This window comes from Nycticebus coucang, chromosome 3 (assembly GCF_027406575.1).
Source record: "Nycticebus coucang isolate mNycCou1 chromosome 3, mNycCou1.pri, whole genome shotgun sequence".
Lineage (NCBI taxonomy): Eukaryota > Metazoa > Chordata > Mammalia > Primates > Lorisidae > Nycticebus > Nycticebus coucang.
Window position 1 is genome coordinate 144,217,662 of NC_069782.1, and position 26,813 is coordinate 144,244,474.

At 35.1% G+C, this 26,813-nt stretch overlaps 1 protein-coding gene across 1 annotated transcript in view; it reads left to right on the forward strand.

The window, feature by feature from the left end:
• Positions 1-26,813, forward strand: part of ATRNL1 (attractin like 1) — a 723,386-nt gene that overhangs the window by 213,741 nt on the left and 482,832 nt on the right. The window contains exons 18-19 of the mRNA XM_053583937.1: positions 116-334; positions 15,953-16,090. Of these exons, the coding sequence (XP_053439912.1) occupies positions 116-334; positions 15,953-16,090 (357 nt within the window). The remainder of the gene's footprint in view (positions 1-115; positions 335-15,952; positions 16,091-26,813) is intronic.

Sequence of the window (26,813 nt, forward strand, 5' to 3'; positions counted from 1 at the left end):
TTATATTAGTGACAGATGATGTTTTCCTGTCTTTTTTCATCATCATATATTTTTTCTGTTAGCCTATAATTATGTTTGAATATCAGGTATGTAACATAATGTTTCTGTTATGCAGCTCAAAATTGTTCTGGATTAAGAACCTGTGGACAGTGTTTGGAACAGCCTGGATGTGGCTGGTGCAATGATCCTAGTAATACAGGAAGAGGACACTGCATTGAAGGATCTTCCCGAGGACCAATGAAGCTTATTGGAATGCACAACAATGAAATGGTTCTTGATACCAGTCTTTGCCCCAAAGAAAAGAACTATGAGTGGTCCTTTATCCAATGTCCAGGTAATAAAAATGTGATGAACACAATTTCAGTTTCTGTTTGAATGAGCCAAGAATGATTTTCCTTTTAAGGAAAATTTTTTTCCTTATTTTTTCCAATAAAGATTTAAAAAGAGAAACAATTAAAATGAGACTCAAATTTCCATGATAAAAGTTTTTCTTCTGTAGACTATAGCCATCTTTGTTGTACATGTGATATTGTGTTTAGAATTAATTCAGTAGGGTAAGCACTTTAATGGAATATAAAGATTAGTTTGGTTTCATGTGAAGAGTGAAGAGGAAAAAAATTAGGCTTCATGCCAATTTTCTACCCTGTAGGGAAGACCACAATTTTTTATTGTTCATAAAATTATAATATCTTAGAATTCTGATATAATTCATAGTATCCAGTCAAACTTCACACTAAGTATGGGAATGTTCTATATAATACCTATGATGAAGTCATCTGGCTGCCATTGGAATTTACTACCATTCAATTTTGAAGATCATTCAATTTTTTGAGGATTATCTTCATAGGAAGTCTATACTTCTGCTGAATAGAATCAACCTCCTTAAAAAATTAATTTATTTAATATGTTATTATTTAGGGCCTAGTGTGTCCCAAGACATGATTATTAACTTAACTGGGCTAAAATCACTGCATTTGTGGAGCTTATATTCTAAATGAAATTAATAAAATTAGTTATACACATATGTGAAGTTACATGGTGACAAGTTCTATTAAATAAATAAAGGAAGGAAGGTGGTTATGGCTTTTTAAAATAAATAACAATAATAAACACCTGACATAGATGAGGAAATCAATCACGGAGATGTCTGGTAAAGAATGTTAAAAAAAAAAAAAGAATGTTGAGAAGAGGTAACAGCCTGACACAGGATTCAGGTAGGATACTTTATTTGGGAGGTGATACTAGAGGCATAAGTAAGGGAATCCAGAGAATTCCAAAGAAGAAAGATAAAAATCATCATTAAGAAAACTACAATAATTGCTGTAGTAATAATTCTTTCAAGAATGGTATAATTAGTGGGCAGATTTCTAAGGAGAAACAGGACATTTGTATAGCTTCAAAGTATCTTCTTGAAAAAATATTTGTTACTGCGGTGGTTTTGACATATGTCCACAAACTTCTTTTTAAATTCATTTCTTTCCTGAGTTTAGTCAATTCTCTTTTCATTTCTTCCTTTTTTATGTCCATTTTTATCCTTATTTAAATTTCTGCTTTATGGTGGTTTCTAAAGCATCCAAATGCTGGTTTCACTATATTTAATTTGTTTGGAAAGCTATTGCAGTCTTCTGTTTCATAGTTGTATTTTCCAGAGGAATTTTTGTTAATTGAGGTGTGTTGAATCTTTGTGTGTGTGTGTGGGGGGGGGGTTGGGGAGAGGTTATGTATGATTCATAATTTTTTTCATTTCTGTGGTGTAGTTTATAAGCTTTCTAAGTTTTATTATATTCCCTTCTGTCAGAGTGGTGAAATTCTGGTAATTCACGTGTCCTCTGAAATTTGAGGTTTTCTTTATTGTGGCTATGTTATGGGAATTCAATTTTTCAACCTCATTTTTTTATTCCTTAACCATACAGTTGCCAAAAGGCAGCTTTCTCATTTACTTTGTCCCTTTTTTCTTCCCTGAAACCATACCCAAGACTACTACTTCATATTGTGCCGACTTTTAAGTATTTGTCTTATAGACTGTGCTCTGATCTACAAGGACACTGTGTTAGTATTTTCATTCTCAGGATAACTTACTCTCTCCAGAGGTAGAGGTTTTATGTCAACTTTCAACTTGAAGTTAATGCTCCTTTTCTGTCTGCTTCGTGGATTATATTGGTGAAGCTCCTGTGGGTTGAGAGCCTAAGGGATTACTTGCTTGGATTTGTTTTTTGTGCTCTTTTTTAACCTATGATTGCTTTGAAGTTTGGGTATTTCCTGAAACTAATCTCCTGTGAATTTTGAGGGTTGACTGTATTTTCGATTAACTAAATTCCAGAACAAAGCTAAAGACTATCTATATGAGTACAAAAAATATCCAGTGCACAAAAAGTATGCATTTAAGATTTATAATGTCTGGAATCCAATAACAAATTACCATGTATTCAAACAAGTAGGAAAATATAACCCATTTTGAGAAAGAAATATCAATCAATGGAAATGAATCTAAAAAAAAATAGATGTTAGAAATAGACAAAGAAATTGAAATAGTTATTAAAATTGAATTCCATATGTTTAAAATCCATCATAGAAAATATTACAAAAACTGAAGTAAAATTTAGAGATACAAAACATATCTGAGATAAAAATGAATGGGATTAATATTAGATTAGATATTATGAAAGTAAAATTGGTATATTGAAAGATAAGCAATAGGAAATACCCGTGTGAATCACAGTGAGAATAAATGGAACAAAACGAACAAAGTATTGATGAGCTGTGGGTGAAGTTCATGTGTATGAATTTCTTTTATAGTTGGATACTCTGAAGGATGAATGAGACTATGGGATTAGAAAAATCAGAGTTAAAATAGGGGCTAAAATTTTTCTAAGTTTGATGAAAACTATAAATCCTCAGATGTTAAGAAGGTAATGGACCTCAAGCACAAGAAACATGAAGAAATCTACATCAACACAAATAATAATCACATTGCTTAAAACCGGAATAAAAAGATAAAAGTAGCCAGAGAAAAAAAGACATGCATGTTTAGAGGAACAAAGACAAATCTGGTAGTACATTTTTTCATCAGAAAAAAAGGAAATTTCAAAAACAGAGAACAGTCTTTAAAATAACAAAAGAAAAAAATAGATTCATTTAGAATTTTTACTTAATGATAATATATTTAAAAAGTGAAGGTGAAGGAAAGATTCTTTCAGACTTACAAAAACTGTAAGAATTTATCACTAGGATAAGGGATGTTCACCAAAGTCCTTTAAGCAGAAGGACAGATGAAACAGAGAGAAGTCTGATTTATACACAAAGGACCAGAGAAGGAAGGGAAATGTGGTAACAAACAAAGAGCAATGTGGGAAAAGATTTCTTTACCTTAATATATACATGTCTAAAAGGGCAATCATCTGTTTAAAACAAAAATAACAATAGTATATTGTAGGGTTTAAGTCATATGTAGAAGTAAACTGTATAATCAGAGTGACTCAGAGGCCAAGGCAAGAAAAGTCAAAGTGTACTGTTGTAAGATTCTTACACAATATATGAAGTAGTATAATATAACTTGGAGGTAGACTGTGACAATTTGTAGAGGTATATTTTATACCCTGAAATAACGATGAATATTACAAAGTCATAGCTGATAAGCCAAGAAAGGAAATAGAATGAATTGACCCTGATGAATTGACCCATTTATCTTTATGATATAACCATTTTTGTTCCATGTGATAGCTTTGCTCTAAAATGTATTTGTATGATATTAATGTATTAAATATCAGATTTGCAAATATTTTCTCCTGTTCTAAGGGCTGTCTTTTCACTTAATCCATAGTATTTTTTTCCTAATATGAAATATTTGGATTTTGGTAGTCTTTTTTTTTTTTTTTTCTGTTGTTTTCTGATGTTTTGGTGTTACCTGAGAAACCATTGTCTCATCTAAAATCCCAAATATTCATGCCTGTAGTTTCCTCTGGGAATTTAAGTTTTAGCTCTTATATTTGGGTCTTTGTTCATTTTGAGTTAATTTTTGTGTGTGGTATGAGGTAGGAATCAAGCTTAATTCTTTAGTGTGTGGATATTTAGTTGGCTAGTTGACTCCACACCATTTCTTTCTCTCTTTTTTTTTTTTTTTTGTGGAGACAGAGTCTCACTGTACCGCCCTCGGGTAGGGTGCCGTGGCGTCACACGGCTCACAGCAACCTCTAACTCTTGGGTTTCCGCGATTCTCTTGCCTCAGCCTCCCGAGCAGCTGGGACTACAGGCGCCCGCCACAATGCTCGGCTATTTTTCTGTTGCAGTTTGGCCGGGGCTGGGTTTGAACCCGCCACCCTCGGCATATGGGGCTGGCGCCCTACTCACTGAGCCACAGGCGCTGCCCGACTCCACACCATTTGTTGAAGAGACTTATCTCTTCTTATTGAATTTATTCTTTATTCTGCATACTTTGTTTTTCATGTTTAGGAATTATGTTGGATATTTTCATACTTTACTTTTTTCTCTTTCTTATGTTTTTATTGTATACTGAGCATATGTCACATACTAGTAATAGCTGCTTTAAACTTTTTCCCCTGCTAATTCTATGTGTGTGCCATTTCTTTGTCTGTTTCTGTGATCTATTTAAAAACTAATTAGTGGTCAGATTTTCCAGCCTTATTATTTTTGATGGTGTTCTATACCTTGCACTGTTTGTTTTTAAGCATCAGGGTTTTTTTTCTGGCATGCAGTTAGGTTACTTGGTATCTATATGATGTTTTTAAGATGTGTTAGGGTGTGTACATAGCAGCCATAATTTTGATGCAATTTTATTTCTAGTCTCTATACTCTGCCCATTGTATTATAATCTCTCTGCACTCTGGTGAGTGGGAATATAAACTATTATGAGCTCCTGACATTGTTTGAATTACCATTTTTACGGCATGTCATACCAGTGTTTTCAATTTAGTTAGCCCAAAATTTGGGGATCCCTCAGTAGATTGCTGTGGGTACCTCTCACTTCCCTTGTATTTTTGCCCCACAAATTCTAGCCACTACAGTCTCCTTTGTTTCTTCAACTAAATGAGATATCTGGCCTATTGTCTAGATTTCCGTCTCCTGGCTGCATCCTCAAATCTACCTCCATGCAGCAAGCCTGGACTGACACAGAGGACAGCCCATTTCCCTTCTTAGGGATTTTATTCCTGAGATGTCTGTTATATTTGAAAGTTGCTTCATATACTTTATTTAGTTTTTTTTTTTTTCCTTAATTTTTAGAGTGTCTACTCCTTCGTGGGCGGAAGTGGAAGTCTTTTATTGGTGTGCTTTTCTTTACAATGAATCTCTTGCAAATGGCATATATGTGTTGCATTTTTTATTTTTTAAATCTTCTCGAGAATCTTTATTTTTTATCAGTATTTAGTCAAATTGAATTTGAATGAAATCTCAAATATTATTGAGATTAAGCTATCATCATGGTTATTAGTTTTAAAAATTTTCTTATTTCTGTTGTTTCTGCCTTTTACCTTTTCTGGGTTAATTGAATATTTTTAAGTCCACCTTTGTGTCACTTTTATTGAATATTTATCATTTCTTTTAGATGTGTGTACGTGTGTGTGTATTTGAGATAGAGTTTCACTCTGTTGCCTCAGACTAGAGTATCCTGGTGTCAGCCTAGGTCACAGCAATATCAAAATCCTGGGTTTAAGTGATCCTCCTGCCTCAGTGTCCCAAGTAACTGGGACTACAGAGCCCTACCACAATGCCTGGCTGATTTTTCTTTTTTCTTTTTTGTAGAGACAGAGATTCACTTTGTCGCCCTCAGTAGAGTGCTGTGGCATCACACAGCTCACAGCAACCTCCAAACTCCTGGGCTTAGGTGATTCTCTTGCCTCAGCCTCCTGAGTAGCTGGGACTACAGGTGCCTGCCACAATGCCCAGCTATTTTTGTTGTTGCAGTTTGGCCTGGGCCAGGTTTGAACCCGCCACCCTCAGTATATGGGGCCGGTGCTCTACCCACTGAGCCACTGGCGCTGTCCCTAATTTTTCTTTTTTTAACAGAGCTGGCAAGGTCTTGCTTTTTCTCAGGCTACTCTGGAATTCCTGCATTCAAGTGATCCTTGGCCTCCCAGAGTGTCAGAATTTCAGGCATGAAGCTACCATGCTTGGCCTCTCTTATGTTTTTTAGTGACTACTATAGTGATAGTAATAGTTATATTTACCTTTTCGCCATCTACCTTGAATCAGTATCATCCTACTTCACGTGTAAGGTAAGACTTTTATAATAGTGTAATTCCATTCGTTCATTTCCTGTCCTTTCTGCAGTTATTGGGATATATTTTATAACCTCCAAAATACATTATTAATTTTGCTTTAAATAGACAATTTTCTTATAAAGAAGTCATGATAAGAAAACATTTTTGAGGGCGAGAGGAGGGAAGGTATTTGGTGGGACCTCACCTGTTGTGTATAATGCAATGGTACATTTCAAAACTATTAAGAGTAGAGTATAAATGTCTTACTATAACAAGTAAGTATGGTTGAGATGATGATGGTTATGTTAATCAGTCTGATATAAGCATTCCACATTGTATATCAAATTAGCACATTGTACCTCATTATTGTACACAGTAATGATTTAATAAAAAAGAAAAAAAATTATTGGCTATTTCCTTGGTCTTCATTTTTCTTATGCATATGAATTCCCTCCCACAGTGATTTTTATTTAGCCTGATGAGCTTCACCTAACTTTTTTTTTTTATTGTTTCAGGTTCATTGGAGGTGCAAAGAACTAGTTTACATTGATTGCATTTGTTAGGCATCTTAAAACTGTGTCCCATCCCCCAAGAGGCGTGCCTTATACCCTAACTTTCCATTCCCCACCCACCTCCCCTCTCCCTGCTCCCTCATTCCCCTGCCCACTACCTTGAATTGATTAGAGCTTTTCTCTTATGAGGGTATGTATTAGATCATCTATTGGCTTCATATCAGAATTGAGTACATTGGATTCTTGCTTCTCCATTCTTAAGATACTTTACTAAGAAGAATGTGTTCCAACTCTATCCAGGTTAATACAAGAGATGTAAAATCTCCATCTTTTTTAATGGCTAAATAATATTCCATGGTATACATATACCACAGCTTGTTAATCCATTCCTGGTGGGCATTTAGGTTGTTTCTACATGTTGGTGATTGTAAATTGAGCTGAGATAAATAGTCTAGTGCAAATGTCCTTATGATAAAAGGAATTTTTTTTTTCTTCTGGATAGATGCCTAGTAATGGGATTGCAAGATCAAATGGGAGGTATAATTTGAGTTCTTTGAGGATTCTCCATACTTCCTTCCAAAAAGATTGTATTAGTTTGCAGTCCAACCATCAGTGTAAAAGTGTTCATTTCTCTCCACATCCACACCGGCATCTTCAGCTTTGAGACTTTGTGATGTGGGCTATTCTCACTTGGGATACGTGATATCTCAGGGTGTTTTTGATTTTCATTTCTTTTATGATTAGGGATGATAAGCATTTTCCAAATGTTTGTTAGCCATTTATCTGTATTCATCAGAGGAGATTCTGTTCATATCTCTTGCCCAGTGGTATATGGGATTGTTTACTCTCTTTTTGTTTATTAATTTCTCTATAGATTCTAGTTATCAAGTCTTTGTCAGATTCATAACAGATTCATAACATCTACCATTATCTCTTCAGGTTTTGCATCTATCCCATCATATTACTCTGTACTGTATTTCTAGGAGTTTATTTCACTGGTGTTAGTCTGTTTCTAATTTTTGAACTGTCAGCTCTTCATTTAATATCCTTACATCTCCTTAGAGATTTATATATCTATATAATTATTATTTTTGAGACAGAGTATCACTTTGCTGCCCTCTGTAGAGTATTGTGGCATCATAGCTCACAGCAATCTCAAACTCTTGGTCTTAAGAGATTCTCCTGCCTCAGCCTCCCAGGTAGCTGGGACTACAGGTGCCTGCCACAACGCCCGGCTATTTTTTAGAGACAGAGTCTCGCTGTGGCTGAGGCTGGTCTAGAACATGTGAGCTCACGCAGTCTACCCACTTTGGCCTCCCAAGTGCTGGGATTATAGGCGTGAGCCACCACACCCGGCCCTTATATCTATATTTTATTTTATTTTACTTTTTGAGACGGAGTCTCACTTTGTCACCCTTGGTAGAGTGCTAGGGTATCACAGCTCACAGCAACCTCAAACTCTTGGGCTTAAGCAATTCTCTTGCCTCAGCCTTCCAACTAGCTGGGACTACAGGTGCCCGTCACAATACACAGCTATTTTTTGTTTGTACTTGTCATTGTTGTTTGGCAGGCCTGGGTTCAACTGCCAGCTCCGGTGTATGTGGCTGACACCCTAGCCAATGAGCTACAGGCACTGAGCCAAGATCTATATTTTAATTACTAATAATTTCTTTAGATTTTAACAATTTACTCTTGAACTTATATTTTAATTATTTGTTATTTTTTTAATCTAGTGACCTGCATTCACTGTGTTAAAGCAGTTTAATTCATGATTCTCTGTGTCATAAATTTATGTTGGATTTAGGGAGGCAATTCTTTTGCCAGTCTCTCTTGCTTTGATTCTAGTGGTTTCTTCTCCAGCTTTATTGTGTTTCACATCAGTGTTTTCAGTTCATTATTTAGCCAAAGATTCAGAGGGACCCCTCTGCACATTTCTGTCTGCAGCTTCTCTCTGCTTATGTAGCTACAGTTACTTAGCAACTTGACTGATTCTGCATGGTCTTAGAAGGCTAAATTCACAGGGTTGGTGGATGAATTCGCTGGATGGGAGGTCCTCAGTTGGAATGGCTCATCTGTGCAATACTAGACGTATGACCTATTATCCTCCAGAAGTGTACTGGGCTTCTATACATGATATTTTTAGAATGGAATTCCAAGAAGGAGAAAGACCTAGACTTAGAATTTCTATGCCATAACTTATATACTTGTTTGATCTGAGAAAGTATAATTTCTAAGGTAGGAACATATACCACTTTTTTTGTTGATACAGAATATTTATATGTATTTGTGGGGTGTGGGTGATATTTTATTACATGAATAGAATTTGTAGATACAGGCAGTGTATTTGAGTATCCATCACCTTGAGTATGATTTCTATGTGTTGGGAACATTTCAAGTTCTCTCTTCAAGCTACTTTGAAATGTACAATACATTGTTGTTAACTAAACTCGCCCTTCTCTGCTATGAGACATTATAATTTATGCTTTTGTCTAACTCTTTGTTTATACTCACTGATGCCAATTAACCTACCTCATTCCATCTTCCCCTCCCATGCACCCTTCCTATCCTCTGGAATTTATCTTTCTATTCTTGACCTCCATGAAACCAATATTTTAGCCGACAAATACGAGTGAGATCGTGTGACATTTGTTTTTGTGTGACTGGCTTATTTTGTTTACCATAATGACCTTCAATTCCATCCACATTATTGCAAATGACATGGTCTCCTTCATCTTTATGGCTGAATAGTATTTCATTGTGAATAATGTGTATAGATTCCACATTTTCTTAATTTATCTGTTATTGATCTCTGGTTTCATTCCATTGCAGTCACAGAACATACTTAGTAATACTTCAGTCCTTCTAAATTTATTGAGGTTTGCTTTATGGCTTGGTATATGGTCTATCCTGGAGAATGTTTCATGTGCATTTAAGAAGAACTATATATATTCTATTGCTGTTGTATGGATTTTTCTATATGTCTTTTTGGTCCAGTTGGTTTATAGTGTTGTGTGTTAAAGCCTTCCTTTTCCCTTGTTATTTTCTGTATGGTTGTTTAATCCATTGTACTTCTCCTATCATTTCTGTCGGCGTTTGCTTCATGTATTTTGAGGCTCAGTTGTTTATACTTTTAATATTTTCTTTATGAATTGTCCTTTTTGCCATTACTAAATGTCCCTACTTAACTCTTGTAACATTTTTTAAAAGTCTATTTATGTGATGTTTGTATAGCCACACCAACGTTCTAGTGATTGTATGTGTATGAAATTTTTTTATCTTTTTGCTTTCAGTCTACTCCAATCTTTAGACCTACCATGTCTCTCCTGTAGACAGGATATGGTTGGATCTTTGTTTTTTAATGCAGATTGATAGTCTTCTAATGAATTGTTTAATCCATTCCCATTTAATATTATTATTGGTACAATCGGATTTATGTGTGTCGTTTAACTTTTTTCCCCTGTATGTCTGTCTCATGATATTTTTGCTCCTCATTTATTAATTTAATTTTTTAACAAGCAAGTGAATATTTTCTAATGTAACTTTTTTGTTTAATGAGGATTTTTTTTTTTTTTACTACTTTTGGGCGGGGGGGGTTATTCCCTCAGTAGTTGCTCCAGGGTTTACCATATACACCTTAACTTATTAGAATGTTTCAGGTTTATACTAACTATTCCAGTGAGATATAAGAATGTTATTTAGAGGTCTTTTCTTTTTCTTCTTTTTTCTCAAATCATACTGTTGTACATATCCATGTATGTTGCAGACTTGAAAATACATTATTTAAGTTATTACTTTATATAATTTTTATCTGTTAATGAATCTGAGAGAAGAAACGGGGCAAGTTCTTAAAATAACTTTTGTTATAGTAATCTTTGTATTTAAAATTTCTGGTTTTCTTCATTTGTTCCTTCTGATCCAAGTTATTATGTGGTGTCATATCTTTAGCTCAACACAGCCTTGGTATATTCACCTCCTTTGTGCTGTTATTGGCAAATATATTTCATTTTTTGTGTTATAGGATAAATATTACTATTATATACCCATATTTAAATATTTAAGAATTGGTTACCAGAAAACCAAGGAAGGAGAAGACATATACATTTTTGTTTTGTTTTGTTTTGTTTTTGTAGAGACAGAGTCTCACTTTATTGCCCTCAATAGAGTGCTGTAGCATCACAGCTCACAGCAACCTCCAACTCCTGGGCTTGGGCAATTCCTTGCTTCAGCCTCCCCAAGTAGCTGGGGCTACCGGTGCCTGCCACAATGCCTGGCTATTTTTTTGTTGCAATTTGGCTTGAAACCATCACCGTCAGTATATGGGGCCAGCACCCTGCCCACCGACGCACAGGCGCCGCCCAAGACATATACATTTTTATTATCCTCATATTATTACACAATTATCATTACAAGTCCTCTTTTTCTTTATATATGTATATATACATATGTATAACACATGTACATACATATATATGTATACACACACACACACACACACACATATATATATATATATGGAGCTGAGTTACCATCTGAGGTCACTTGTTTTGCCCTGAAGAACTTCAGTATTTTTTATAAGGTGGACCTGCTAACAATGAATTCTGTCAGTTTTTATATATTTGAGAATGTTTTGATTTCACCTTAAATTTCGAAAAATAACTGCTGAATAGAGGATTCATGATTTACAGTTGTTATTTTATTGACAGTTTGTTATAAAGTTGGTATATATTATTTTACTGCCTACTGGCCTCCACTATTCCTGATTAATAGTCAGTTGTTAATCTTTTTGGGCTTTTATGTAAGTGAGAAATAATTTTATCTCTTAGCTACTTTCAATATTTTCTCCTTGTTTTTGCTTTCATCATTTTTTATTATAATATGTCTCTTTATGGATCACTTCATGTTTGTCCTATTTAGAGTTTTTCTCCTTTTTAAATTTTTATGGGTACATAATTGTTTTATATATTTATATGGTATATGTGATGTTTTGATAGAGGCATACAATATGAATTAATCAAATCTGGGTTATTGGGGTGTCCATCACCTAAAACATTTATCATTTCTTTCTATTAGAAACATTTTAATTCCTCCCTTTTAGTTATTTTAAAATATACCCTAAATTATTGTGGAGTATGGTCACTCGTCACTGTTACCCATACAAGTTAGGTAAAGATTGTTAATTCTACCAAACTTTTATATTAGCCTTTTGGAAGTGTTTGTATCATATTGGAGATTTTCAGCAATTGTTTTTTCAATTTTCAGCCTTTTTTCTCCCATCTTTCCTCTTTCTAACCTTCCCATTACTTATATCCTGGTGTGATATCGTGTCCCATATTTTTCTGAGGTTCTATTGTCTTTTCTTCATTCTTACTTTTCTCTGTACTTTTGAATATTAATATTTTAATCTTCTATGTTCTTTCCAGTTACTTGGTTTACCAATTCTTATTTTTATTATCTCTCCTTTTTCTCCTGATTTTTCTTTATTATGTGCTATAATTTTTCATCGTGAGATTTAATTTAGTAATTTTATTTTTTTCCATGTTAGGGGTTTGCAGACCAATTCTTGTAAGTCAAATATAATCTACTGCCTATTTTTGTTAAGAAAATTTTTTCAAGGTACAGATATACTCAATTGTGTTTATATTGGGTATGGTTGCTTTTGCACTGCAGTGACAGAGATGAGTAGTTGATAGAGACACTATTTGATTTGAAAAGCATAAAGTACTATCTAGTACATTATAGAAAAAAAGTTCACCTATTTTCGTGAACTCAGGGGCCATTTACATCTTCTTTTTCAAGGTCTTTGAGGCTTTTCTTGTTTGCAGAGAAGGTTTATGGTTATGTTTTCTTCCTCCCCTCTCCTCTCCTCTCCTCTCTTCACCACATGGACAATGTAGATTTCAAATTAACACATATACCTGGCATCAGACTTTAAGTTCTCACAAGTAACTTTTTCTGACATACACATACCGCAGCTGACTTCACCTTCTTTTCTGCTTTTTTGTGGGGGTTGGGATGTGTTTTAGCATCTTTTTCACAGACAGGACCTAAAGTTGATGGCTTTAACTTATCAGCATGATTCTGTCTGGTTCCCTGGCATGAGAATGCCAGTGAGTATATCTTCCGGCTCTGCTGATTTTGGAAGCTATACTTCCTAGCTCTGGATTTTCTATCCCACATGTAGAGCAATTTTGCCACTAGTTCAGACTTTGTTTTACCTTTCTTGTTTTCTTGATTGCTTGCTTCATTTCTAGCATCTGATAATTCTTTTTTCTTTTAATATTGGCTATGTATTAAAAAATGTTTTTTGATTATTTTTCCTTGAATTTCTATGTATACATGTTTTAAATTTATGAAGAATCTCAAGATATTTTAAATGTTGCACATCTGTTAGGGAACATACATTTTTCAAAGCTATGTACTTTATTTGCTTGTCAGATGCTGAATTTGTCCTTATGTTTTATTTTGATTTTTCCTGTTTGTGTATTCATAAATGAAAAGCCATCTGGGTTGGTTTTGAAATTTAGACAAAATACAATGGATGCTTTCTCTTTCATTTTATTCATAGCCATAACAATGATGTTTAGAACATTTTAAGTAAAAATCTGTCTTGTAAGAACAATTAGATGCAAGCCTATATTACCTGTTGATCCAATAGTCCAATGGTAATGGGGAGTAAAACAATAATCATAGGCTTACTAGTTAGTGTATCTTGCTGTGAGCTGTGATGCCATGGCACTCTACTGAGGGCGACATAATGACACTATGAAAAAAAAAAAGAAAGAAGTAGTCTGATGACTCTAGTATTTTCTTTTTGCTTAATATTGCTTTGGCTATTTGGCTATTTTGTGGTTCTCTATGAATTTTAGGATTGTTCTTTCTATTTCTATGCAGAATGTCATTGGAATTTTGACAGTGATTGCCTTGACTCTATATAGCTTTGAGTAATGTGCACATTTTAATAATATTAATTCCTTTAATTTATAAACATGGGATAATTTTCCATCTATTACTGTCCTTTTTATTTTCTTTCATCTGTTTTATTGTATTCGTTGTAAAGACTTAAAAAAATAGTCCCCCTCTTTTTGTCCCTAGCTTCAGGTGGTTCACTCCTGTTACACTTGCAGTGCTCCCTGTATGCTAGTGCAAATCAAGTCTCTTGCAGAAGGAAAGACCCAGGATAGTAGGAAAATTAAGTGTCTTCCTCCAGCTTACTTTTTCCATAGTAGAAACCATGAGTCCAAGGGTACTTTCTGCATGAGATAATATCATGGCTTTGAGGGAAAGGTGTAACAGTCATAGAAATCCAATCTCTTTATCTTTCAACCAAGTTTTACTTGTTCAAAAAGGCTTCACAGGCTTGCTTTTGTGTTCAGGTTTCCTAATTCCTGTGGAAGTAATTTCTTGGGTGGATGGTTGTTCAAATTAAGTTTCTGCAAGAGTGTGATTACTGGAGAGATCTACTTTACCATCTTACTCTTCTTCCTTGGATCTAATATTGTGAAAATTATAAATAAATTATACACTGTTCCTGGTTCAATCATTATGAACTATTTTCCCTTGTTATTAAATTTTCTCCTAATTGTTTCATAATACAATATCGTTTTAAAGCTACATATTTTTTCAGTTTCATAAAGAGGATGATGAGGAATATTTAATATTTTTTTCATGATGACTCCATGTCACTTCATACTATTTTATGATAGAGTTATACTTCTGAAATTTTCTATAAAATGTAGATATTTGGTTTTACTCTTTTTATGTGTGTATTTCTTTTTCTTTTTTCTTTTCTTTTTCGAGACAGAGTCTCAAGCTGTTGCCCTGCTTAGAGTGCTATGGAGTCATAGCTCACAGCAACCTCAAACTCTTGGGCTCAAGCAATTCTCTTGCCTGAGCCTTCTAAGTAGCTGGGACTACAGGCGCACGCCACAACGCCCGGCGAGTTTTTGTTGTTGTTGTTGTTGTTGCAGTTGTCATTGTTGTTTTAGCTGGCCCTGGCTGGGTTTGAACCTGCCAGCCTCGTTGTAGGTGGCCAGTGCCCTACCCACTGAGCTATGGGCGCCACCTTATGTATGTATTTCTTTACTCTTTGATGTTAATGCATGTTGATGACTCTATACTGGTATCCTGGGAAATCTCTCTCCCTTTCAAATGTTATGTATACAATAGGCACTCTTGTATGGCATTTAATATGTATTTATTATTTTTATTCACACTAACTTATGATGTTTTTGTTCCTAATCTTAGAAATAGTGGTGAACGTAACTTTCCTATAGTATTGCTTTGATGATTAAATTATATAATTTGTGTGTATCACTTGGGACACAATAATATGGTGTTTAATGTTTAAAAACAGGTTGATAAGAATAGATACAGACCACAAATAGTTGTTATCTGCTAAACATTGTCTTTCTTGGATGAAGTGAGACAGAACTCAATTTAATGGTAGCTGCGATTTTAGTTGTAATTATGATGAAAATGTGAAAGCAAAAATGATGATGATGTTTGGGCAAGCAGTTACCTAAGACAGTATTATACCCCAAATTGGCACTAAGAATGTGAGCTTTTGTAAATGAACTTTATATCTAATCTGAAAATTTTGGTTTCTGCTATAATATTAATATCAAAACAAAGTAAAAGTCTCACTTATAAAGGTATAGAAAAGATCTCATGATTTAAATCTGAGTTTTTTTTGGTTGAAAATCAAATAGAATTTCAGTTTGCTTTGAAACTTTATTTGCCTAAAGGAGATACATTTGTGCAAATTAATTTAAAGGACATATCATTGTTATTTTTACTGCCAGTTAATTTTCTTGATCTATTCCCACACAGTTTTCTATATTTATTGATTATTTTATTATGTGTAAATACAAAAATATATTAAGATGCATTTTAGCCACATTTTTCAGTCTTATATTTATATAACTTAATAGAAATACCATTCACATGAAATTTTAAAAATATGTTAAAAAGCCTTTCCTCTTTAGTTATGACTTTTATGGCTCATTTTATAGAGGATAAGGTAAAATATTAATAGATAATTTACAGTCACTATTGTCTTACATTAACACTTAGAGCCGAATGTGTTATATATTCAAAAAATTTTTGAAGTGTGCTTTTAATTTTCCTGTGATTCAAATTTTTAAAATAAATTTCTTATTTTGATAGCTATTAAACTTGATATTATTATATTAGATTTTATAATACTTTTCTTACTGTTTTCTTTAGCTTGCCAGTGTAACGGACATAGCACTTGCATCAATAATAATGTGTGCGAACAGTGTAAAAATCTCACCACAGGAAAGCAGTGTCAAGACTGCATGCCAGGTTACTATGGAGATCCAACCAATGGAGGACAGTGTACAGGTAAACACTTTTCTAAATTTCAGTGTGTGTGTATTTTTACTAAGAACAATTAAATTGAGAAAGGTGCCTCTTTCAGAAAATATGTATTATTAAAGAAAAAAATTTTATTCAGTTTTAATGTTTTTGGAAAATATAGGTATGCTTCCTTTAAAAATATTACTCTTTCTTACTGTAAAGTGGATGCATATTTATTAATGAAGTTTATGAAATGCAGATAAATGAACAGAAATATTACCTATAATTTCACTATTCAAAACAATAACTGTTGATAGTCTTGTTTTTCAAATAGTAGGTTATTTTTTACCTTAGAAATAAATAAAAGTTAATGGTATATGTCTTCCATCAGGTATGATTTTGTTGTTGTTGTTGGACAGGATCCTAGGACAGAATAATGTTTAAGAGAATAAGTTTGAAATAAATTCTGGTCTGAAATCTGCATTCTGTCACTGTGCAAATGTATGACCATGCCTCATTTTCCTCATGTGTAAAAGGGAGCTGAGAATACTTCCTTGGATTGTTGTAAAGGTCAAATGAGGTAACATTTAATGTAGACCTTAATAATGTTGCCGAAAAAAACTCTGTCTGTCCTTGGGCAACAAAAAGCAAGACATTGAAGCATCAGGTTTTTGAATACTGAAAAGTTAATTGCAAGGCTGCCAGGCAAGGAGACAGAATTGGGCTCAACTCCTTCCAATCTCAGCTCTGCCTGGCTCATGTTTTATAGGCAGAGGATAATGATCGGATGTTGCAATGACGCCAGGAGGTGTGATCTGACTGTATCATACCATGAGGTAATACGATCTGATTGGATCATGGATCATGCCATATGCTGTCTGCTTTTTAATTTGGTTTCCATTCCTTGACCTGAGGACTTAGGTTCTGTTTGTGGTTGTATCCTCTGTTTATCTGAGCATTCTTATGTTATATAACTTGCAACCTGGGGGTGCCTGGCAACCAAAGAACAACTTTTATTATACAATGTTGAAACAGATTGGGTTGGTCCTGTGGTTACAGGAATTGAAGCTAAAGAAAGAGTGTTATGCACTAGTCATAATCATCACAATTTTTTGTTCACTAAACTCTGTATTTCTCTGTCTTCCTCTGTATTCTACTGAAAAGCCTGCTGCTAGACATATTGGCATTACTTTATATGTAATTTGCTTCTTTTCTCTTTATTCTCTTAGGATTCTTTCTTTGTCCTTGATCTCTGAGAGTCTGATTATCGTTAGGTTAAATATAAAATGTCTGATTTCCTTGAGTACTAAGTTTGACAGTTGATGATCTTTGATAATTGACCTTGACGCTTCCTTCATTGAGGAGTCTCTGTACTGTTTTCCATAGAGGTTGTGCTACTTTGCAGTCCCACCAGCTTTGTTTTTTTTTTTGTAGAGACAGTGTCTCACTGTACCACCCTCAGGTAGAGTGCCATGACGTCACACGGCTCACAGCAACCTCTAACTCTTGGGCTTACGCAGTTCTCTTGCCTCAGCCTCCCAAGCAGGTGGGACTACAGGCACCCACCACAACATCCGGCTACTTTTTTGTTGCAGTTTGGCCGGGGCTGGGTTTGAACCCGCCACCTTTGGCATATGGGGCTGGCACCCTACTCACTGAGCCACAGGCGCTGCCTCCCACCAGCTTTGTTTAAGTGTTTCTTTCTCTCGACATCCATGCCAGCATCTGATGTTTTCTTTTAGCACTTTGAATATACCATTTTTCTTTCTACTGTCTTGTAAGATTTCTGTTGGATTTTCATTGGTAGCCTAAATGGAGATTCCCTTGTATATGATAATTCTCTTATTCCTTGCTGCTTTGAAGATTCTGCCTTTGACTTTATGATTAGATTATATAGTAGAACCTCTAAATCAAACTGGTCAACATAAGGAACAAACAAACTGTTATGATTAGATTATGCATTACAACCTCTAAAACAAACTGGTCAAGATAAGGAACAAACTGGTCAACATATGGAGGTGGTCAACAGTAGAAAGTAGGCTTACTGTATTGATATGTACAGGTGGTCAACAGTAGGAAGTAGGCCTACTGTACTGATATGTACAGTGGTCAACAGTAGGAAGTAGGCCTACTGTACTAATATGTACGTGTGGCACACGTCTGGTCTATGAAAATTAGGTCTACCTATGGAGGTGGCCAATTTAAGGAGGTGGTCAACTATGGAGGTTCTACCTACTGAAATGTTTCAGAGTATTTTTTTTTTTTTTTTGGATTGTTCTTGCTTGAGATCCTTTGAGCCTCATTTTCATAGATGTCTATAACCCTCCCAAGACTTGGGAAAATTTCACCTGATATTTCTGTAAATAAGCTTTTTTTCTTTTTTGCTTTCTTCTAATTGGCTAATTTCAAATGATCTATCTTTGAGTTCATTAATTTTCTCTTCTGCATGATTGAGTCTGGTGTTGGCACTCTCTATTGTGTTCTCCAGTGCTCTTATAATATTCTTTAGCTTCTGGGGTCTGCTTTGTTCTTTTTTAAGGTTTCCATTTTTTCTAAAAAAAGCTTCTCATTTTCATTATGCATTGTTTTCCTAATTTTTGTTATCTAACTTTGTTTTCTTGAATCTCTTTAAGCATCTTTAAGATAATTATTTTGAATTCTTTTTCAGGCAATTTTTGTATCTTCATTTTGAGGGATTGATTACTGGAGTTGTATTAGTTTCTATTGGTGGTGTCACTTTTTAAATATTTTTCTTACCTGTGCATTCATGCACTGGTATTTACGCACTTGAGGAGTAAATACCTCTTTCAAACCTTATAGACTATGTCTCTATAAACTATTCCCCTGTTGAGCCCTGGGACTGATGGGATTGTCTCTGGGATCCTGGTTGAAGAGGGTTGTAGCTGGATCATGTTGCTGATTCTGTGTTCACAGTGAGATCTGTGGTTTGTGACCCTTATTATGAGGGGATCTACTAAGTGTATATTTCCTCCGGTCCTTGGGTGCACTGGACTCTCGCCAAGTCCTTTGTATGGCTGGTGCTAGGTTGAGGGTTTGCCTCCAGGTCAGTAGGTCTCTTACTACTTGTATGATCTGATATGGTTTCCTCTGGGTTGCTGCAGGGCTCCTCCTGGATCTCTGAGGTAGTCCTCGGGCAGGCAATACTGCCCCAGTGTGTGTCTGAGTCTGAGAGTCTCAGATGGAACTGAGTCACAGAGCTGCTTTGGGGGTCTAACCCTGAGACCATGCTTTTTTTTATTTATTAAATCATAAACACATAGATCATGTATATGTTAATGCATTTATGGGGTACAATGTGCTGATTTCATATAGAATTAGGAGCGTTTACATCACATTGGTTAATATATACCTCATCTCATTTACTTAATTATTGCGTTAAGACATTTATACTCTACAGTTAAGATATCCGACATGTACCCTTGCATTATGCACCATAGGGTACCATCATTCACTCTCACTCGATTTGACCTCCCCCATGCCTTCCCATTCCCCCCTCCTCCCTCCTTCATCCTGGGCCATAGTTGTGATCTATTCTTCATATGAAAGTGTAAGTGATTGTAAACTGGTTTCATGATAGCACTGATTACATTGGATATTTTTTCTTCCATTCTTGAGATACTTTACTAAGTAGGATATGTTCCAGCTCCATCCATGTAAACATAAAGGAGGTAAAGTCTCCATCTTTTTTAAGGCTGCATAATATTCCATGGTATACATATACCACAATTTATTAATCTATTCATGGGTTGATGGGCACTTGGGCTTCTTCCATGAATTGGCTATTATGAATTGGGCTGCAATGAACATTCTGGTGCAAATGTCTTTGTTATTAAGTGATTTTTGGTCTTTTGGATATACACTTAGTAGAGGAATTGTAGGATCAAAGGGCAGGTCTACTTTTAGATCCCTGAGTATTCTCCATACTTCTTTCCAAAAGGAACATATTAGCTTGCATTCCCACCAGTAGTGCAGAAGTGTTCCCTTTTCTCCACATCTATGCCAATGTCTGTAGTTTTGGGATTTTGTTATGTGAGCCATTCTTACTGGAGTTAGATGATATCTCAAAGTGGTTTTGATTTGCATTTCTCTGATGATTAATGATGATGAGCATTTTTTCATGTGTCTGTAGGCCATGTGCCTGTCTTCTTCAGAGAAGCTTCTGTTCAAGTTCCTTGCCCACAATGAAATGGGATTACTTGTTCTCTTTTTATTAATATGTTTGAGTTCTCTGTGGATTTTGTTTCGCAAACTTTTGTCAGAGGCATAACCTGCAAATATCATCTCCCATTTTGAGGGCTGTCTGCTTGCTTTACTTACTGTGTTCTTGGCTGTGCAGAAGTTTTTTAGTTTGATCAGATCCCAGTAATTTTGGTGTTGCTTCAATTGCCTGGAGGGTCCTCCTCATACAGTATTCTCCCAGGCCAATTTCTTCAAGTATTTGTCCTGCACTCTCTCCAAGGATCTTTATAGGTTCATGTCTAAAGTTTAAATGTTTTATCCAGTGAGAGTCAATTTTTGTTAATGGTAAAAGGCGTGGGTCTAGTTTCAGTCTTCTATAAGTCGCCAGCCAAGTCTCCCAGCACCATTTGTTAAATAGGGAATCTTTCCCCCAATTTATATTTTTGATGGGCTTATCAAAGATCAAATGATGATAAATGTCTGGGTTCATCTCTTGCATTCTCAGTTCTGTTCCATACATCTACCTCTCTATTTTTGTGCCAATACCATGCTGTTTTGATCACTATAGATTTATAGTATAGTTTGAAGTCAGGTAGCATGAGTCCTCCTGATTTGTTTTTATTTATAAGTAATGTCTTGTCTAGTCAAGGTTTTTTCTGGTTCCATACAAAACAAAGTACTATTTTTTCCAGATCTTTAAAGTATGACACTGATGCTTTGATAGAGATTGCATTAAATTTGTAAATTGCTTTGGGTAATATGGACATTTTAACAATGTTGATTCTTTCCAGCCATGAGCATGGTATGTTTTTCCTTTTGTTAACATCTTCAGTTATTTCTTTTCTCAGAGTTTCATAATTCTCTTTATAAAGATATTTCATGTCCTTTGTTAGGTAAATTCCTAAATATTTTATCTTCTTTGGCACAACTGTAAAGGGAATACAGTCCTTGACTGTTTTTTCGGCTTGACTATTATTGGTATATATAAAAGCTACTGATTTGTGATTATTGATTTGGTATCCTGAGATGCTACTGTATTTCTTGATCACTTCTAAGAGTTTTGTAGTTGAGTACCTAGGGTTTTCCAGGCATAAAATCATATAATCTGCAAAGAATGAAAGTTTGATCTCTTCTGACCCTATCTGTATACTTTTGATCACCTTCTCTTGCCTGATTGCTATGGCTAAGACTTCCATTACAGTGTTAAGAAGCAGTGGAGACAATGGGCAACCTTGCCTGTTCCTGATCTGAGTGGAAATGTTTTTAATTTTTCTCCATTCAATATGATATTGGCTATGTGTTTGCTGTAGATGGCCTCTATTACTTTAAGAAAAGTCCCTTCTATACCTATTTTCTTAAGTGTTCTGATCATAAAAGGATGCTTGATATTGTCAAATGCTTTTTCTGCATCTATTGAGAGAATCATATGGTCTTTGTTTTTTATTTTGTTTATGTCATGTATTATATTTATAGCTTTATGTACATTGGACCAACGTGAGACCCTGGGATGAAACCCACTTAGTCGTGGTGTATAATTTGTTTGATATGTTGCTGGATTCTGTTTGTTAGGATCTTATTGAATATTTTTGCATCTATGTTCATTAAAGATATTGGTGTATAATTTTCTTTTCTTGTTGGGTCTTTTCCTGGTTTGGGGATCAGGGTGATATTGCTTCATAGAATGTATTGGGAAGTATTCCATCCTTTTGGATGTTTTGGAAAAGGTTAAGTAATATAGGTACTAGTTCCTTTTTAAAGGTTTGTTAGAATTCTGATGTGAAGCCATCTGGTCCTGGATTCTTCTTTTTTGGAAGATTTCATATAGCTGATTCTATTTCAGCACTTGATATAGGTCCGTTGAGCATTTCCAATTCTTTCTGATTAAGTCTAGGAAGTTGTCATGCTTCCAAGTATTGGTCAATTTCTTTCCGATTTTCATATTTCTGAGAATAAAGTTTTTTGTAGTATTCATTAAGGATGCTTTGAATTTGTGAAGTGTCTGTTGTTATTTCACCTTTGTCATTTCTGATTGATGATATTATGGATTTTAATTTTATATTTTTGGTTAGGTTGTCCAAAGGTTTATCAATTTTGTTGAATTTTTCAAAAAACAAACTTTTTGATTCATTGATCTTTTGAATAATTCTTTTGTTTTCAATTTCATTTAATTCTGCTCTAATTGTAGTTATTCCTTTTCTTCTGCTGGGTTTGGGTTCGGAATGTTCTTCCTTTTCCAGTTGCTTAAGATGTCCCATTAAGTTATTGACTTCTTCTCTTTCCATTCTCTTTAGGAAAGCTTGCAATGCTATAAATTTCCCTCTTAGGACTACCTTTGCAGTATCCCACAGATTCTGATAATTTGTGGCTTCATTATTGTTTTGTTCCAAAAATTTGGCAGTTTCCTTCTTAATCTCATCTATGACCCAGCTATCATTCAGCATAAGGCTATTTAGTTTCCATGTCTTTGTATGTGTATGCAGATACCTGTTTTTGGTGAGTTCAACTTTTATTGCATGATGATCTGAGAAAATAGAAGGAATAATTTCTATAATTTTAAATTTGCTGAGGTTAGACTTGTGACCTAAGATGTGATCAATTTTGAAGGATGTTCTAGGACCTGATGAGAAGAATGTGTATTCAGTTTTGTTAGGATGAAATGTTCTGTAGATGTCTGTTAAATTCAATTGTTGTATGGTGAAGTTTAAGTCCAAAATTTATTTGCTTAGTTTCTTATTGGAGGATCTATCCAACATTGCCAAAGGGATGTTAAAATCTCCAACTATTATGGTGCTGGAAGATATTAAATTTCTCATGTCTCTTAGGGTCTCCCTTATAAACTGAAGAGCATTCTGGTTGGGTGCATAAATGTTAATAATTGATATGTCATTATGTTGAGTGTTTCCCTTAACAAATATGAAGCGACCATCCTTGTCTTTCCTTACTTTTGTTTATTTAAAGCCTAATGTATCTGCAAATAAAATTGGTACCCCTGCTTTTTTCTGGTTTCCATTTACCTGGATTATAGATGTCCATCCATTCACCCTAAGTCTCTATTGATCCTTTAAGGTGTTGTGAAGGTGTTCGGGTGGTCGATGATGCACAGGTGAAACCTACTTTTGAAATAGTATGAGGCAAAGGATGGCTACAAGCTCTGGTGGCAAGTAGCAAACTCCTTTATTTCTGACCAGTTTAAACAGCCAGTTTCGCATGTACACACTGTTAATCTATAATCACACAATGGCTTTGGGGTCTATTACAAAAAACAAATCATACTTTCCTTGGAGCCTGCTAGTCTACTGATTAACTGATATACATTCTTCTACTCTAAACATAATAATAATAGAAAACATGTTGTTTACCATTTGCCTGCAAACCAATAAGTCACAACACTACTTGGGGGAAAAGGCTGATTGTATGCCTGTGTCCTGGAAGCCCTTAACCACCTGGAGGCAGAAACCAATTATCTTACTAAACCACAGCCTGGAGGTTTCTAAGACTTAACCAGTGATGTGTCTGCACATCTGGCCTCATGCTGTATCTCTGAAGCTGGACTTTTACCTCCAAAGCATTCAGGCTTAACAGCTTTTGTTTGAGTTCAGCCCCAATCCCAACCATTCTGTGCCAAGTAAGTTTAAGTTTCTGCTTGCTCTCAAGTTGGCAGGCACAGAGACATATAGGCTTTTCACCTGTATAACGTAAGATGAGATTGTTGTATGCAGCAGATATCTAGCCTGAGTTTTTGTATCGAGTTAGCTAACCTGTTCCTGTTAAGAGGACAATTTAAACCATTCACATTAATTGAGAGTATTGATAATCCTGGTAATACTTTGGGTGTCAACTTTTTTGAAGTCCAATAGGCATTTTAAATCTTTTCACCACTGTGGAAATTGGGTTTTGGTCATGAATTTCAGAGTGAGTTTACTTTGGTCATAGAGCATTGTACTGGTCATTATGGAGAATGGGTGTGAGAATATCCTGAAGAGCTGGTTTGGTTGTGGCAAATTTCTTCAACGTGTGTATGTCGTTGACGTATTTAACTTCTCCGTCATACATGAAGCTCAATTTAGCTGGATACAGGATCCTGGGCTGACAGTTGTTTTTGTTTTAGGAGATTGTACATCGATGACCATCTTCTTCTGGCTTGAAAATTTTCAGCAGAGAGATCTGCAGTCATTCTAATATTCTTCCCCTTGTAGGTTATGGTTTTCTTATGTCTGGCTGCTTGTAGGATTTTCTCCTTCTTATTAACTTTGGTGAAGTTAATTACAGTTGTCTAGAAGATGCTTTATTTGGGTTGAGTCATGCTGGGGTTCTGAAACTTTCTGCTATCTGAATTTCAGTATCTCTTGCCATGCTTGGGAAGTTCTCCTCAATTATCTCTTGGAGTAGAGTATCTGTGCCTTTCAGACCATCCTCTTCTCTTTCAGGGTGAGGTGAATGCTTGTTCTTTTGGAGTGGTCCCACAGTTCTGTCAGGGAATGATCCCTTTTTGCTCTCCATTTCCCTTCCTCTTTGAGTTTTTGGGAGCGTTCAAAAGTTTTGTCTTCAATGTCAGAGATCCTTTCTTCTGCCTGCTCCATTCTGTTACTGAGGGATTCTACTGTATTTCTCAGATCTTTGAGGGCTGAAAGTTCCTGTCTCACTGTATCAAAATCTTTGGTGATTTTGTCTTTGAATCCATTGAATTCTTGAGAGAACTTTTGACTTGCTCTTTGAATTTCTAATTCTATCTTTGCCTCCATTCTGTAAATCTTATTTGCAATCCAAATTCTGGATTTGATTTCTGACATCTCAGCCATTTGTTTATCATTGGGATCTTCTGTTGTGTCTCCTTTGTCATTCCTTAGGGGAGTTGATCTACTCTGAATATTCATGTTTCCAGTGAGACCAAGTTTTTTACATATTTATCTGGGGTTACAATTGTACAATGTAACAGTGGGGAGTTAAAATGGGCAGACCTACTCTCAGGTTACAGATGAGAGGGAATGGAGTTGATTTATAGGGCAATTTTTTGGAACCAATGGCAGATCAGCCTAAAGGGGCAACAACAGACATAGCTATCTCTAGATCCTTGGGAGGGCAGAATTACTCCCAGCTGAGAGCGTCTAGGGCTGAGATTCAGGGCCATTTTAGGATTCACTGTGGAATGAAGGTTGGCAGGCTTGTCCCAGGGACTCAGGCAGGGTTGTTGTCCAATGGGTTCATGGCTGGGAAGAACTACTTTATAACTGCAGCTAAGAAAGGCTGGGACTAAGTTCCAGGGCCATCTAATTATATGCTGTGGGACAGACCAATGATTCTTCCAGCAATTCCCTGTGTGGGTAGGATTGAGCAGAGAGATTCAGGGGCCTATTTGGGATCTGCTATGAACATCATGGCAGACAGGGGTTTGAGCAGAGAGATTCAGGGCCTATTTGGGATGTGCTAGGGAACAAGGCCTGAACAATGGCAGACACAGGCAAGTTGCTCATCATTTCAGAAGCCCAGAATTTTAAGTTATGTGGCTATTTGGACTTTTGTCTTTTTTGAATTCTTACTGTATTTGAAAACTAGTCTAAAATATATCTATTAATTGTTGTTAAGTATAATTATGTTGCAAGAACACAAAAGAAATTGAATTTACATGATCTCCTAACCTTCAGAAGTTATTGTTATATGTATATGACAGACAAAAATGATGAAAGCATATGGGAATATAAACTGATTTTGAAGCTAGGACTGTCAGTGACTATGTTTTGGTTTCATGTTTCTAAAATTTCTTCTTTATAAATAACTTATTTTGATAACCTTTATTGTATTTTTTTAACCTTATTTTTTGCTTGTTGCTCGTAAGTTGATACTGCAACTTTCTAGTATAGGGGGTAAAAATATCATGTGACCACATTATGTCCCTCTAGTGTATATCTAGGCTTTAAAATCATCATCACATATCATTTCCCAAACAAAAGGCCATTGTATAATGCTTTCATAAATGCTTATTCAGCACAAAAAGGTAGCTTTTCATGCTGACAACAACTGAATAATCTCAACATTGTTGTGCAGTATAAATTTTAACAAATTGAATTTAAAATGCATTTGTGCTATATTAGCCTGAAGTAGTCCCATAAGGGAATTCTGTCAAAATGAACTCACACAAAAGTTATTTTAACACAATTTTTTTGTCTCAGAAATTATTAAAGTTACTGTCATTGACAATCCTTATATGATATTCTGCAAGCATAACTATTATCCAGTTTGGCCATAAAGGATAAATAAAAGGTTTATTTACATTTTTAAATATAAATATGCATAATTTTTAGTGAATTTATGATATAAAACATTGTTACTATAAAACTGTGCAGATTAATATTAAAAGATATCATGATATATTCATTCATTATTTATAAAATTACATATAACAAATATATCATGTGTCTTTATATTGCTTGATGATAGTTTCCTTTATTCCTTGGAGTTCTACACCTTGTCTTTTGTATCTGTAATTCTCCTTCTGTGTTTCCATAGTTAATTCTGTAAACCTAATGGGAAATAATGCAGATTTATTTAAATACTCTTTACTAAAAGAACT